At 28.6% G+C, this 15,813-nt stretch overlaps 1 protein-coding gene and 1 long non-coding RNA gene across 2 annotated transcripts in view; one reads left to right on the top strand and one right to left on the bottom strand.

Moving 5' to 3' along the window:
- Positions 1-5,466: 5,466 nt before the first annotated feature.
- The window catches only part of LOC127277719 (uncharacterized), a 108,685-nt gene continuing 98,338 nt past the window's right edge, over positions 5,467-15,813 (bottom strand). The window contains exon 3 of the long non-coding RNA XR_007842398.1: positions 5,467-5,604. This is a non-coding gene — a long non-coding RNA (uncharacterized LOC127277719). The remainder of the gene's footprint in view (positions 5,605-15,813) is intronic.
- LOC127277715 (phorbol ester/diacylglycerol-binding protein unc-13-like) overlaps positions 5,604-15,813 on the top strand; it is a 196,689-nt gene continuing 186,479 nt past the window's right edge. The window contains exon 1 of the mRNA XM_051299028.1: positions 5,604-7,324. Coding sequence (XP_051154985.1) covers positions 7,303-7,324 — 22 coding nt within the window. The 5' untranslated portion in view covers positions 5,604-7,302. The remainder of the gene's footprint in view (positions 7,325-15,813) is intronic.

Here is a 15,813-nt window from a genome sequence, read left to right on the forward strand (position 1 = left end):
TCAGTTATGTAGCTTGGTTAATATTGTCAAAGTCGATTTAGTAGAATTGACCCCTTGTTTCCTAGTTATATTAACTAAGGTGTTTGGTTAATATCGCCTGTATCTATAGTCAATTTTGCTAAAGTTTAATTAGTCAAACTGATTCTAGTCAATGTAACTAAGATACCTGGTTATTCTGATAAGCTTCCCTATAGTCATTCCGACTAATTGTCAAAATCAACTTTGACCAAGATTGCCTAGTAGGTTCCTCTCGTAACCAGGCAAATTAGTCAATTCCTGGTATACGGGGGTTAGGAATTTTTTTCAGTGTAACAAATTTTAAGCGAACTGAACTGAATTTAAACATTCGGTAAGTTTAATATTTGGACGAATGTATATTGAGAAAGTAAAATATACTGACAAATACAATTTTTAGAAGATAAATATTATGACAACTGAAATTTCGGGAAGTTAGATATTATGACAAATGAAAATTCGGAATGTTAAATATTTTGACAAATTGCAATTCGGAAAGTTAAATATTATGACAACAGCAAATTTTTAAAGTTAAATATTTTGATAAATGAAAATTCGAGAAATTAGATATTTTGACAATTGGAGATTTGAGAAGTTAATTATTCGGACAAGTGCGAATTTGGTAATTTCAATATTCTAACCAGTGGAATTTCGGTATGTTAAATATTATGGCAAATAAAAATTCGGAAAGTTAAATATTATACCAATTGCAATTTCGGGAAATTAAATATTTGGACAATTGGAATTTCAGAAAGTTAAATATTATGAATGATGGCAATTTGGGAAGTTAAATATTCTGACAAATGGACATTAAGAAAGATAAATATTCTGACAACTGGAGATTCGAGAAGTTAATTATTCGGACAAATGCAAATTTGGTAATTTCAATATTCTGACCACTGAAATTTCGGTATGTTAAATATTATGGCAAATAAAAATTCAGGAAGTTAACCTTTTGACAATCCATGGCTCATATGTGTCCAGAAAAAAGTCGTGCCACCTTTGTGAGTTTGGACATATATATGTCCATCTTCGAAAAAAAATACTAAACATAATTCGATTTACTTTTACTAAGGTTTTTGGGCTCGTTGAATCCAAGTTGAATGTCAGATTTACAAAATTCAAAATGAGGGACCCAATTTGGCGTCCAAAAAAATTTTTAAATTGATCAGATTTTCTTGAAAATAATTCCTTTAGGGTTTTTGGGGTCGCTGAATCCAATTTTGAGGTCAGATTTAAAAAATTCAAAATGGCGGAAAATGTTTAAATTGATTCGATTCGTTAAAAATTCGGTACTAGGCACAGTGGTCCTCAAGCAACAACAGGTTCGACTAAAATGGATCCAAAAATTGACTGAACAAGCTTTTAGAAGACTATTCGTAAATGTAAAAACTGGTTTTCATAAAATCCTAGCTGATCGTTTTGTCGAAAAAACTTAAAATTACGTTTTACGAAATGTATTTTTAGCATTGTATCATATACTATTCAATAATCAACAATTATATCTGTAATGTTCATTGGTAAACCATTTTCACTAAGCATTAGTATATTTAACTTAAAGTAAAATACATACAAAAGTTTGTAGAATAGCTCATTTGATTACTCTTTTTAGACGCTAAAACGACTTTGCCTGAAATCAGAACCAATTTTTTCGAAATATTTTTAAACTGCGTTTTACAATAATTCACAGTGGTTTTCAAGCATCTACAGGTTCGACTAAAATGGATCCAAAAATTGACTGAACAAGCTTTTAAAAGACTATTCGTAGATGTAAAAACTGGTTTTCATAAAATCTTAGCTGATATTTGACTTATAGAAAATTACATACAAAAGCTTGTAGAATAGCTTATTAGATTACTCTTTATAGACGCTAAAACAACTTTGTCCAAAATCAGAACCAATTTTTTTCAAAATATTTTTAAACTGCGTTTTACAATAATTTTTCATCTTTCAAGATTACTATTAAACTTAATTTAGCTTCTTCAAGTTGAAATTCCATCCATTTATATCAATGTATTCGTGCATTAGTTTTGTAACGTCTTGTAACAACTGACTGATTAACTTATTGCTTGCGTGCAAAATCAATTGCTTTTTCCCTATTTTGAAATGAGTTCTCATGAGGAGAACAGGAAGAAAATATGCGCACCATGCAGTCAGAAAATTGCTTTTAAAGAGGTTAAACCAGAAAAATTCCTTATAAACGAAAAGTTAACTAATCTAATTAAAAAATTTATCAACAATAATTTTAATTTAAATGGGCCGTTTAAAGATACCTTTTTCGTAATCTAGAAAAGTAAGATAGCATGTTCTACAAATGCTCAATAAAAATTTCTCATCATTTAAATTAAAACTATTATTGATAAATTTTTAAATTAAATTAGTTAACTTTTTGTTTATAAGAAACTTTTCTAGTTTAACCTTTCCAAAAGCAATTTTCCGACCGCACTGTGCACATGTTTTCTACTGGTTCTCCTCATGAGAACTCATTTTAAAATGGAGAAAAAGCAATTGGTCTTGCGCGCAAGCTATAAGTTAATCAGTCAGTTGTTACAAGAAGTTACAAAACTAATGCTCGAATACATTGATATGAATGGATGAATGAATGAAATTTCAACTTGAATATAAATAGATAAATAAAACTTAAATGATAAATTAAGCTTAATGGTAATCTTAAAATATGAAAAATTATTGTAAAACGCAGTTTAAAAATATTTCGACAAAAATTGGTTCTGATTTCAGGCAAAGTCGTTTTAGCGTCTATAAAGAGTAATCTAATGATCCTGTACAGGATCAGCAACTGAACTTGTACAAGTTCTGACCAGTTCCTGTACAGGAAAATGCATACGAATTTGGAACAAGTTCATGTGTGAGATCTTGTACAAGATTTGGTGCAAGATCTTGTACAAGAAAAATACTTGTACAAGAAAATGTACATGATCTTGTACAATTTCATGTATAAGTACTTGTACATAATCACGTCCATGTTCTTGCACATGTTAATTCATGTTTTTCTTTACTAAAAATTAAAAACTTCAAAGGCTGCGCAATAGTTTACTTTAACCTTTACAGCTGCGCAATAGTTTTTAGCATGCATGAGTTACGAATCTTAGTGGTTAAAAATTATCAAAATCTGAAATTTTATTAAAAAAAAAAATTTTGCAACTATACATGTGCAAGAACACGAACGTGTTCATGTACAAGTACTTACCCACGTGAAAAAGTTCCCGGGAGTTGATTCCCGGGAATTTCTCAAAAAAAATTCCCGCAAACTTGTTAACCCTTACGTGAAGCATTGTAGGTGTCTCTAAAACAAAAAACTTTTGTTTAAGGCGTAAAAAATTTTTGTAAGTATTTAAAAAGTTTCATTTAACACTAGGAAGTACCCAGAAGCATATTTAAAGTTTAGGTTAATCATATTTTGCATGTTAATTACTTATAGGAACCTATTCAAGGTTTCAGTCTGAGATCCAGGTAATTAATCGACATTTTCCAATGTATTAAACTGAAAAAAATCAATAGTCGATTACTAGGATCTCTCCAGGTACTTCTCTAAAAGTTAGTTAAATTTCGATAACTTCTTCGAGGAAGAAAACCCTAAAATATGAAAGACGATCGCTACAAGAGATTTCCAGGTACCTATGATTACTCAGGGTAATTTTTCGTCAACTTCTGGAACAAGTTAACCTTAAAACGTGATAAATGATCACTAGGAAGTTTCAAAATATTTTCCTAGTGTTCAGGTCGTTTTCATAAACTTTTTCAGGGAAGTTTATGTTAAACAGCTCAATCGTTTACGAGAAGCAATTATCATATTACCTAAACTCAGTCAAAATCAAATATCTACAATTAACCTTCAAATACTTGCTCCTAGGTCAATTGATTTTTATCAACTGTCTCCGTCAAATTAAATTTAAATCAGTTAATTATTTATTCCATGTAATTTCAAACAAAAAGTTTTTATCATAATTAAAATTTTTTCTTCTGATTATTTATTTATCAATTTATATTTATATTTTTAATTCTTGAAAAACAACTAAAATATCTTCAAAAATATCGTTGATTTTTAATTTTTATTAAACTTTTATGTACAGACATTTACTAAATTACAGAATAAAACATTTTGATTAATTTTTTTTAACTATAAAACATTCTCGAAGTATTAAACATAACATACAAAAATACCAACAAAATTGTCTGAATTTGAAATTTCATAACCTAAACTTTAAATATGCTTCTGGGTACTTCCTAGTGTTAAATGAAACTTTTTAAATACTTACAAAAATTTTTTACGCCTTAAACAAAAGTTTTTTGTTTCAGAGACACCTACAATGCTTCACGTAAGGGTTAACAAGTTTGCGGGAATTTTTTCTGAGAAATTCCCGGGAATCAACTCCCGGGAGATTCCCGGGAACTTTTTCACGTGGGTATACATGAAATTGTACAAGATCATGTACATTTTCTTGTACAAGTATCTTTCTTGTACAAGATCTTGTACAAGATCTCACACATGAACCAAATTCGTATGCATTTTCCTGTACACGAACTGGTCAGAACTTGTACAAGTTCAGTTGCTGATCTTGTACAGGAAATTGTACAAGATTTTATACAGGGATTTCAGTAGGGTTACCAATGAACATTACAGATATAATTGTTGATTATTGAACAGTATATAATACAATGCTAAAAATACATTTCGTAAAACGTAATTTTAAGTTTTTTCAACAAAACGATTAGCTAGGATTTTATAAAAACCAGTTTTTACATTTACGAATAGTCTTCTAAAAGCTTGTTCAGTCAATTTTTGGATCCATTTTAGTCGAACCTGTCGATGCTTGAGGACCACTGTGTAGGGGGTTTTTAGGGTTGTTGAATCCAAATTTGAGGTTAGTTTTAAGAAATTCGAAATGGCGAACCCAATATGGCGGAAAAATTTAAAATTGATTCGATTCGTTCAAAATTCAGTACTAGAGGGTTTTTGGGGTCGCTGAATCCAAATTTGAGGTCAGATTTAACAAATTCAAAATTTGGATTCATAGACCTCAAAAACCCCCGAGTACCGAATTTTGAACGAAACGAATTAGGACATTTTGTTACTAGTCACAAACTTACCATGCAAGCTTGCACACCTTGCAAAGTAAAATTGCAGAAAGTATATGTTTCAAACTTATGTGCTAATTGTGCATCAACCAATTCAAATAAATAATTCCAGTTTAATGTACTTTTTATAGCTATATTGTTTAAAAATAATTTGCTTTCCCCCGCGTGTATGTGTCAATGTGAGGGGGAGGGAGTATTTAAAAACGAACACCTGATCTCGACCTGGAACGCGGTTAAAGTTCGTGGATGATGATGATGAGGGTTACAATTGAGGATAGTATATAGTATGTATACACATATTGTAACCCCAATGCATTTCCGCCCAAGAAGGCAATGCGCATCGTACCAATCAGCGACGGCGCTCTCGTTTTTCGTTGACGTATAAGCAACATGGCGGCGGCGTGTCGGAGGCGTCTCCGTCCACACAGTGCTCGACGGTGGGTAGACCGCGTACGCCCGCAACGTTCGTCCAAGTGAAAGGGACACATACCCCTGGAAAAAGGAAAACGGTGAAAAGAAATTAGTCCGTCATTTTTTTTTTTTATTTTTTTCTTTTTACTTAATTCAATAATAAAATTTCATCGCGATAAAAAAAAAAAAAAGTTCTGACAATCGTGTTGTCGACAAAAAGTGGTGTGTGTATGTGTGTGTGCGTGTGCGAGTGTAACAAAATGTGAATTAAAATTCAAACTCTTGTTATAACAAAGAAATGACAATTATTCAAACAATACTTAATGGAAATAAAAATAATTATCAATTTTAATAATTATATCCACTGCTATGCTCATCATTATTATTATTCTCTATTTTCAATTAAAAATAACAAAACACAGATCTTTGATCTCTGTATGGGATCATCACGAATGGGTCACTAGGATGTCGTTCATTTATTGTGTGAAATTTCAATCCAAAATTTATGAGTGGACCAGAAATATATTTAACATTATTATTATTATTATTCAAAAAGAATTAAAAAATAATTGTCGAGGTAAAATAAGAACCTCAAAATTAATTTCCCTTATCATCGGCGTGTGTAACAGACGACGACGACGTTGCACGAGCAGCAGCAGCCTCTGCCGTTGCGCGTGACCAAAGCCTTACCGAGTCGATGCAATTCCGAGTGTGTTACCCGCCTTTATGTGTAATATGTTATATGTAATAATGTAATAAAAAAAAAGAGAGAGAGAGAAAAAAAAACAACCTACGTATGCTGGTCATAAGGGTAGAAGAGGAAAATCAACTCTAGACAGAGGAAAAAAAAGAGGGAGATAGAAAGTGTGAAAGAGAGAAAGAGACAGAGAATCTACTACGGCTGAAGCAATAATAGTAATATCGATTAAAATAGCAGACGTCCCCGACCAACAGTAACCCGTCTTTCGACCGGCTGCAAGTCATTCTTGCCTATACCTATAAAATTGTCTCTAAACAATTACTATATTTATCTTTTTTTTTCAATAATCTTCTAATTTATTCTAGTTACCAAAATAGACTATTACAAACAATTTTTTGGTACTTGTTTTTGACTAGTTTCAAACTAGTCTTGGATCAAAAAATAATAATTTAATGTCAGTTTACTGACTCGTATTAATCAATAATAATAATAATAACAATAATAATAAATACGCTAGTATATATGTATATGAGAATTGAACTTGGTTTCAGTGTATAGATTATTGTCTTTTCTCAGCTGATAAATGCTTGGATGCAGCTTCATCACACACGTTATACCTGTGCAATAATAGAATTGAAAGTATTAATCGTGAAGGACCTGTACAATATGGGACGAGATTAGTAAATAATAATAATAATAATAATAGTAATAAATAACAAAAATAATAATTAAAATAATAATAATAGTTGATATCAATAGTGTGTATTACGCGAAATTTATAACGTGTATCATGTGCTCGTATGCAAATTATACATATACATGATTGTAAATCGATAAAAGAATTTCCTTTACTACATACACGTTGCATATATATGCCAAGTACCGGGGATTAATATTTAACGCGAAAGTGCTCCCCCCGGCCGGTGTGTTCAACTTTTCTCTTGATCATTATTTTTCATATATATTTTTTTTGGGATTTCTTTTTTTTTTTTTTTTTTGAATTCTGAGTTGCTGAGAAGAATTTTAAAAGGACGTTATATAGATAACCCTTCATCTGTAAGGGGGAAAAATTGACGATCATGTCTCTTCTCAGCGTGACAGGTAAGATATCGATTATAAATATATATATAATATTGTTATTCTTTTTTCCAAAAAGTAAATTTAAGTTACTTGGTACTTTTGAGGAGTGAATTTACTATATATTTAATCAATTATAGTGAATTGGTTGGATGCAGTTAATTTTCACTGCGTTTAAATTTAAGTTACAACCTACCCCGTATTGGGACAATAACAGTTATACTCTCTAAATTTAAATTAGTCACTTTTGACTAATTAAAACTCACACTGTGCCTGAACCAAAAAAAAAAAAAAGTTTGACTAAAATAGATCCTAAAACGGGTTGTTGGGGATAATTCTGTATCATATCAGAAGTAAAAATCCGTTGAGATAAAAATCCTAGTTGACTCCTTTTTTCGAGATATCGGTATTTTCGTTTATTGAATTTTGCGAATATTTACAAAACACTAAGTTTGGAAGTTTGTAATTACATGTAGTCAAACGAATCTTACAAAAAGTAGGAGAAGGTGGGGGAATTGGAGCCCCTTAAGAGCATTTGAACCTTCGTGACGTCACAAATCATGGCGCATGACACGCAAACTTCTCAGGTATGTGAAAAGTACAATTTTGAATATTTTTCAAAAAAACCTTTTGGAAAATGTTCAGAATAACATAGACTCTGTCTGTTATGTGCGGAAAATTCAAAATTTTGCGTTTAAAACGTTTTTTAAACAATGTTAAGGTCACAAATCATGGCGCATGACACGCAAACTTCTCAGGTATGTGAAAAACACAATTTTGAATATTTTTTAAAAAAACCTTTTGGAAAATATTCAGAGAAACATAGACTATGTCTGTTATGTGCGAAAAATTCAAAATTTTGCGTTTAAAACGTTTTTTAAACAATGTTTAAGTTGGTTGTCACAAGTAAGGAAAAATACACGAATTGCTTATATGTAGGCATTGTTTAAAAAACGTTTTAAACGCAAAATTTTGAATTTTTCGCACATATCAGACATAGTCTATGTTTCTCTGAACATTTTCCAAAAGGTTTTTTTAAAAAATATTCAAAATTGTGCTTTTCACATACCTGAGAAGTTTGCGTGTCATGCGCCATGATTTGTGACGTCACGAAGGTTCAAATGCTCTTAAGGAAATTGATTTAAAAAAAAAACCAACTTATTGTTATAATAAAATATTGTTTTGGTCATTTTTTACTCCTTCTGTTATTTATCTTTAATTATAATTAATTAGAAATTAAAAACAAAAAAGTAAGTTTACAAAAAAAAGGTTTTCTAAAAAATATGTATTTTATCCCATTACCCCACCTATGGGGTAACCTGTCAGAAATGTGACCGTTTGTCTTCGTATGACATACAGGAAGATTGTTCAAGTTTTCCGAGTTATTTCTACGAAATTCAAAGTTTCTGTGTAATTGAAATTTAAAAGCTCTCATAACCCCACCTTCCCCTAATTTCTAAAGTACTAAGATCATTGGGATTTGTCATGAGGTGTGCAGCGATTTTTCACAATATAAATAAACTTAAAATTTTATATTTCTCTCTGGTCTGACCAATATTGGAGTATGCTTCTTTAATTTGGGTACCTTTCTGTACAATTAATAAAGTTAGAATTGAACGAGTACAAAACAGATTCTTGCGTTTTGCAGCACGACAACTTCATTTGCCTTCTGACAGATACACTCATGACTACAGTAATTTGCGTGTACTTTTGAACATTCCTTTGATAACATCCAAATTTTTGTTTGCTGATTTAATTTTTTTATATAAACTCTTAAATAGTTTAATACAATGCCCAACATTATTAGCCATGATTAAATTTAATGTTCCATCTAGAGTGTCTAGAAATTATTCAGTGTTTTCTTAATCATTTCATAGAACTAATTATGAATATCATTCAATGATTAAAAAAATTTGCAGGGAGACTAATCAATTTTTGAATTAAATTGATTTTTTTTTATGATAATGTGACAAGATTCACCACATTATACAACAAAGACATGTACTGGATCCTAATTAGTAAAATATACATTCTAGTTAAATTAACTAATTTGTTAATGTAAGTTATTATAGGAATAACTTTTATTTAAGAATACATGTCCTGTTAATAAATAAATGAAATAAAATGAAATATTATAATAAAAATATTAAAAATTTTTATCGTTTCTGACATTTTAAATTTGAAACTTGACATTTTAGGGTAAGTGAGAGTAAATGTGTAAAAAAAATCATTGAAAACTTATTACCTCAATGCACTCTCAAAAATTTTTAGCGTGTTTCTAAAGAGTCTTTATCGGTATGGTAGTTATTTTTAATTTAATTTTGTATCATTTATTTTATAAATAATAGTAGAAAACATTGTTTAATAAAAAAAAATATTAGAAATACACCAAAAATATATGTTTACCCTTGTAAAAATGTTGAAAGTTGGAAAAATTCCCTTTCACTATTTGTTTATTTTAAAATATTGTTGTAACAGTTGAAATTGAACATTAAAACACACACACACACATTAGGTACAACGGCAAAAATAAAATATACAAATATATCAAATATTGATTTTTTAAAGATAAACATTGGTAAAATTTATCATTTTTTTCTATAATATCACCAATAGATATATTGTTTGAATAATCTAAATCAAAAGTAAATATTAAATCAAAATTTATAATAATAAACCATCGTTTACATTCATTTTTGGCTATCATTCTATTCTGGTGTAGATAACATCCCTATAAAACAAGGAAGTGTCAAAATTTCTCAAACGGATCACCTAAAATTAAAAAATTTAATTTCCAATGTTTAAATTGTTTTTATTACTCCTACTGTGATAAAAATAAATTTCTCAAAATATTAAAACAATAAAAATTGTTAAAGTTATAAACAATAATAATTAATAAATTAATAAAATAATAATTTTTGTTTTTAAATAATTTTTACTTTAGACAGTTTTTTGAATTGTTTAACTTATAAAATGTTAATAAAAAATAGTGTTCTTCGTATCATATTTAAAATTTAAAAATTGTTTCATATTTCACATACATTTCTGAGTATAAAACCGTTGAGAAAAAAAATGACACTCAATTTTGTTATAAATCTACTTTATATTTCGGGGTTTTTGGTTTTTAGAATATAATATATGATTAAATTAATTTCCTTAATTTTAAATACCCACTTGGAAAGATTCCCTGGAAAGTGCCCCCTGGAGGTTCTATTAGAATTCCGCCGGAACTTTCAACGTAATTCCGTCGGAATTCCAAAGAATTTCCGTTGGGATTCCGACGGAGTTCTAACAGAATTCCGATTAAATTTTTTCAAAATTTTTAAAGTATTAATTCCGTCGGAATCCCATTGGAAATTCTTTGGAATTCTGATAGAACCTCCAGGGGGCACTTTCCGGGGAATCTTTCCAAGTGGGTAAGTCATCCTAAATTGATATAAAAATAATCGAATTATATAATTATTATTTCCTAATTATATTTACATATACCTATACATATATATATTGTTTGTTCAAAAGGCGAAAATTATTTAACCAACTAAAACTGCCAGAGAATTTGGCAAACAAACTATTTGAAATTGTTTGATATAAACTCTCACACATGTTCGAGTGTGATTTATTTCTATCCGTCAAGAGCAGTGGCTCTTTCACTAAAAAAAAAAAGAATAATAAAAAAAGGGAACTGAATGCATTTGATAAATACTTGACTGAAATTGAAAGTATGAATGAAAGATTCATTACAGTACCTATAGAAAATTGCATTTTTAGTTACTATAGAAACTAAAAATGCAATTTTTTAAACTATAGTTTAAATTTTTTGTTTTTTTTACAAAATTACAAAAAAAATATTAACAAAATATTAAAAAATTTATGTTAAGTGCATCAATTACAGCGCATTCATAAAAAATAACTATTATTACTATTATATTTAAAATAACTGTTGCAAAAAGATTTTAAAAAATTATATTAATCTTTTTTTGATACAATTATTAATAAAGATGCACATTTAAACAATTATTTATTTAATTATTTGAGATCAAATTTTTTCCCTCGCCGTAATTGAATCATTTTTAAGATTTCCATTGGCTCCAATTACGGTGGACAAAGTAACTTCAAAATACTCGTAATTTTTTTCACCGTAATTGATACAGTAAAACTGATACAAACGCGCTGTAATAGAAAATTACAATTAGAAAATTAGAAAAAGTTTTAATTTCTCATATTTGTTTAAATACTCGATTTTTAGAAAGTTAATTTTTTTGTAATATTTAAATAACAATAAGCTTTTAGTTTAATAAGTCTTATATTGACTTTATACAATAGAAATGTCGAATTTTCTATTTCAAAGATGTTTTAAATCGAATCGCGCCGTTTTTAGTGCATTTACTCTATTTAAAACAAAAAATTATTACTTTTTTGAAAAATAAAACAATTTTTTTATTTCTCATTAAAAAATACTAATCAGAATAGAATTTCCCTTACGTATTTAATAACACGCTGTAATTATCTTCTCGTAAATTTTTTTTCTATGTTTTTTATGAAATTTATGATTTAATAAAGCTAGCTCTTGGAGCATATATGGTGTTGTGTACATTTATATACACATACAAACATATATATGTATATATATATATATATATATATATATATAAATTATACAATAAACGGGATAAGGTTTTTCAAGTTTAAAAGATAGGGGATTTATCTACCATAACTGTCCATTCAGAAAATATGAGTTTATTCAATGAAGGATTTTAGCAACGACCTTTTTATTCGTAATAGTTTACTGCATTTTAAAGTTGAATGAAAATGTTGCTTCATCTTTTGTAGTTTTTCAATATATACCTTTAAGAAAAGAATTGAATTTAAGGTTATGTGATTTTTACATGTAAATATTCTCCGCAAGTTTTTTAGTAAAATTAAATAGTTGATAGATTAAGCTAAAATTTTCTGTAGAACTCAATTAGTATAAGAAATCGATAAGATTATTAATAATGAATAAAAAAATTTATTTTTAAAAAATTGTGTATTTGAAGAAAATTCAATACAAAGTGTGCAACTCTGATTGTATAAAGTGTCCAACCCTAAGTTGAAGTAACATTTTCGAATTATGCTAATCATAATCAGAAATGTTTCGCGATTCGATTTTTCACTTCATTTTTTCTTCAATCATGAACCTCACAATACATGTAATAAACTTACCTTGCCGATTTCTTGTTTTCTTTATTTATTTTTTATGTTTAATCATATCGCTCATAAAACTTTTTTCGTTCCTACAAATGCACCGACGTCACAGCAGACGCTACTTTTGATCCTCCAAAAATGTAATGGCACAAAAAGTTAGGTTTCACTACAAGAAGCTTTGCCACGTCCGTGCATAGATGGCGCTAGTGTTTTTATTTTAAGAAAAGCGAAGTGTCCAACCCTGAGTAGTGTCTAACCCTGAGTATATTCCCCTAATTTTCTCAAATATGCAATTTTTAAAACATAAATATTTTAGCAAAAAAATAAATTATTACCATAAAAGAAGTTTTGTAGCATATTTTTTTGGTCCGTAGTACTTTGTTTTGTTGTATACTTATTTTTAAATGAATAACGTTTTGTTGTTACTTGTTTATTATTCATTTTTTTTTAAAACTAGAATCTTTTATTAGTACCCCATTACATACTGTGAAAAGTAATAAGGCTACTTTGATAAATAGTTCATTCAGGTACTTATCAGCAAAGAACATTCGTAACTATATGTAAAATGTACATGTGAGATTGCCTTAATTTGCATTTGCTCTTTTAACCTTAATTATCTCGAAACACTTGTTTTATAATGTCACGCGCAAGTGTCCTGAAACCTAGTTAACTGATGAATAAAGCTTTCTTTATATACATATATAAATATATATATATATGCTGGCCCACTTCATTTTTTTATCCATATTCAAAGTTTATTTATATAAAACTGTATGTTAAATTTTATTCAAGTTTTAAATATAGATCATATTACAATTCTTAGAGAACATAACCTCAAATCAATCGTGATGTAACATAACTGGAAAACCTTTTGTCTGACAAATTTCTATTAATTTAATCATTATAATGACACTATATTGATAACTTCGAGTAAAAATTTGATTCCGACTAATTGATATAGTATCATTTTAATTAATAAATACCTCCGAGTGATAAATTATGGTTAAATGTTAGGTTAGAACTAAAATGTAAGATTAGGTTGCTCTTAATTTTACATTGAACCTAATTTAACTGGTTTACTATAAAACATCAAATCATATAATTGACTGCTTTTTATTTTCTTGAATTTTGAGGTTAAATTTTTTCTAAATAACCTTAATTATTATCAACTTTATCTAACGTAGCCTAAGTTTTAAGGTTATGTTCACGCCTTGAAAATTTATCTTAAATAACTTTAATTAGCATTGATTCTAAGTAACCTAACCTAAGTTTTAAGGTTATGTTTACACCTTGACTTACGAGCTAACCTAAGTTTTTTAGGTTATGTTCATATCTTAGCATTTAAACCTAGCCTAATTCTTAAGTTTTGACTACTGACATACAATTGAAAATTTCAGATAATATTTAATAGTAACAACTTTTGATATGACCTTAATTTAACCTAAAAATTTTCAAAAAAAAAATAAACGAACATATTTTTGGGTATCATTTAGATTTTTATTTGTAACAGAAAAAATATATACTTAGAAAATTTTCAATTTTCGTGAAATGTCTGATATTTATTTTATACATTAAAAAAATAATGGACATATGAACTTTTCTACCCTAGATTTTAAAAATTCGCCATCACTTTTTTTACCTGTGTTTTTTTTCATTTATCAAAAATCAATTATCTCGATATAAACGTATATAGTATACTCTCGACAATTGGAATGAGGGAATTTTTTCTTCTATTTTTTTTAAATGAAAAAACACGTATATACGCAACATATAGTCTCTAGAGTACGTATAGAAAGAGAGAGAAAAATCACTTAAATTACAATCGGAAATGAGTTCATTTCGACTCTTTTTTGCATTTGAAAATGTCTCGGCATTTATTAAAACGGACCAATAACTAGAATAATATTTCGTACTAGCGTAAAATTTGCAAAAGAGCCAGGAGGAAAATTTTTGAAACGCATATAAAATATATATATATATATATATTTCAACGCACATATTGCCTTTCTTTTATCATTGATGACAGAGAATTCTTTTATTGGAAAACCATCGATGCGAAGCATATTAAGCCTGTTACGCGATAATAATTTCATCGACATAAATGTTGGCCGATTAACATGACCTTTTATGCCTCTCCCACCCCCTCCTCTTCTTTATGTATTATTAAACAATTTCTACTTTGAAGTATCACTTTTGTATATATATATATATATAGTTAGTAATATAGAAGTTCTAAATTTCACAAAAAATATTTTTTTAATTTACTTTTTTATTAATTTACTGTAATAGAACTAAAATCTAATTAACTTTAAAGTATCTAAAAAAAAAGTTCTCAATAGATAGTTATTCTATACTTTATTCTAGGATATTGGACATATATATTTATAACAAAGATTGGCTGCGCACTGTCGGGTTATAATACTTGCCTTAGAGCCGGTTTTCACCGTGTGGATAAATTTAATCTTCCGAGAGGTTAAAGGCAATAGATATATTCTGCGTCTGCGCAGAATGTATACAGCTTCTGCGCATACGCAGAATATATCTACTGCATTTAACCTCTCGGAAGCATTACTTCGTCTCTCTTTCGTACTCTACCAGTGCCTTAATTTGTCCACTTTGCCGTATTTAAAATAGGTCTTTTAGGACCTCATTTTCCTGTTTGAAAAAAATATAAACTAACTAAGTTTATAACATTACACTGCAAAAAGAAGTATCTTAAATCTTAATATAAGATATTTTGGTAGTCATTTTTTTAGTTATTTGAAATATCTTAGTTTAAGATGTTAATAGTATCTTTGCCAAAGTGTTTCACATATTTTTGATGAAAAAAATTTTGAGGTTAACTATGGACTCTTTTGTAAGATATTTTAAAGTAGGCCCTGAACTGGGCCTCACCAGTTTTTCTAGTTTCAATAAAATGTACATTAGACATAGAGAAATCTGGCCAGTACACCATTAGACCCACATTTTAATTTTTTCTCTGGTAATTTTTGGTCCTGTTTTTCATAAATTATTATACAGTGTAAAAGGGGTCTTTATTTAATGATTCAGAGAATATATAAATATACATATATACATTTAAATTTTGAGTTATATGAATATGTAATTTTATTCTACATTCCTTCGAGTCATATAACCAAGACGAAATTTGTCCTAGAACGATATCACGTTTGTCGAGTCACGCAGTTGTTAAAATTAAATGACTTAAACCACAGTATACTAAAATGTGTCACTACTCCTATATATTATTATTGTTCAACAGATGTGGCTTTGATATAAATTGGAGTAACTATTCATTTTACTGTATAGACATTAAGAAAACGTTATTC

The sequence above is a fragment of the Leptopilina boulardi genome, unplaced genomic scaffold (assembly GCF_019393585.1).
Source record: "Leptopilina boulardi isolate dan_hultmark-lab unplaced genomic scaffold, ZJU_Lbou_2.1 LbouV2_177, whole genome shotgun sequence".
NCBI lineage: Eukaryota > Metazoa > Arthropoda > Insecta > Hymenoptera > Figitidae > Leptopilina > Leptopilina boulardi.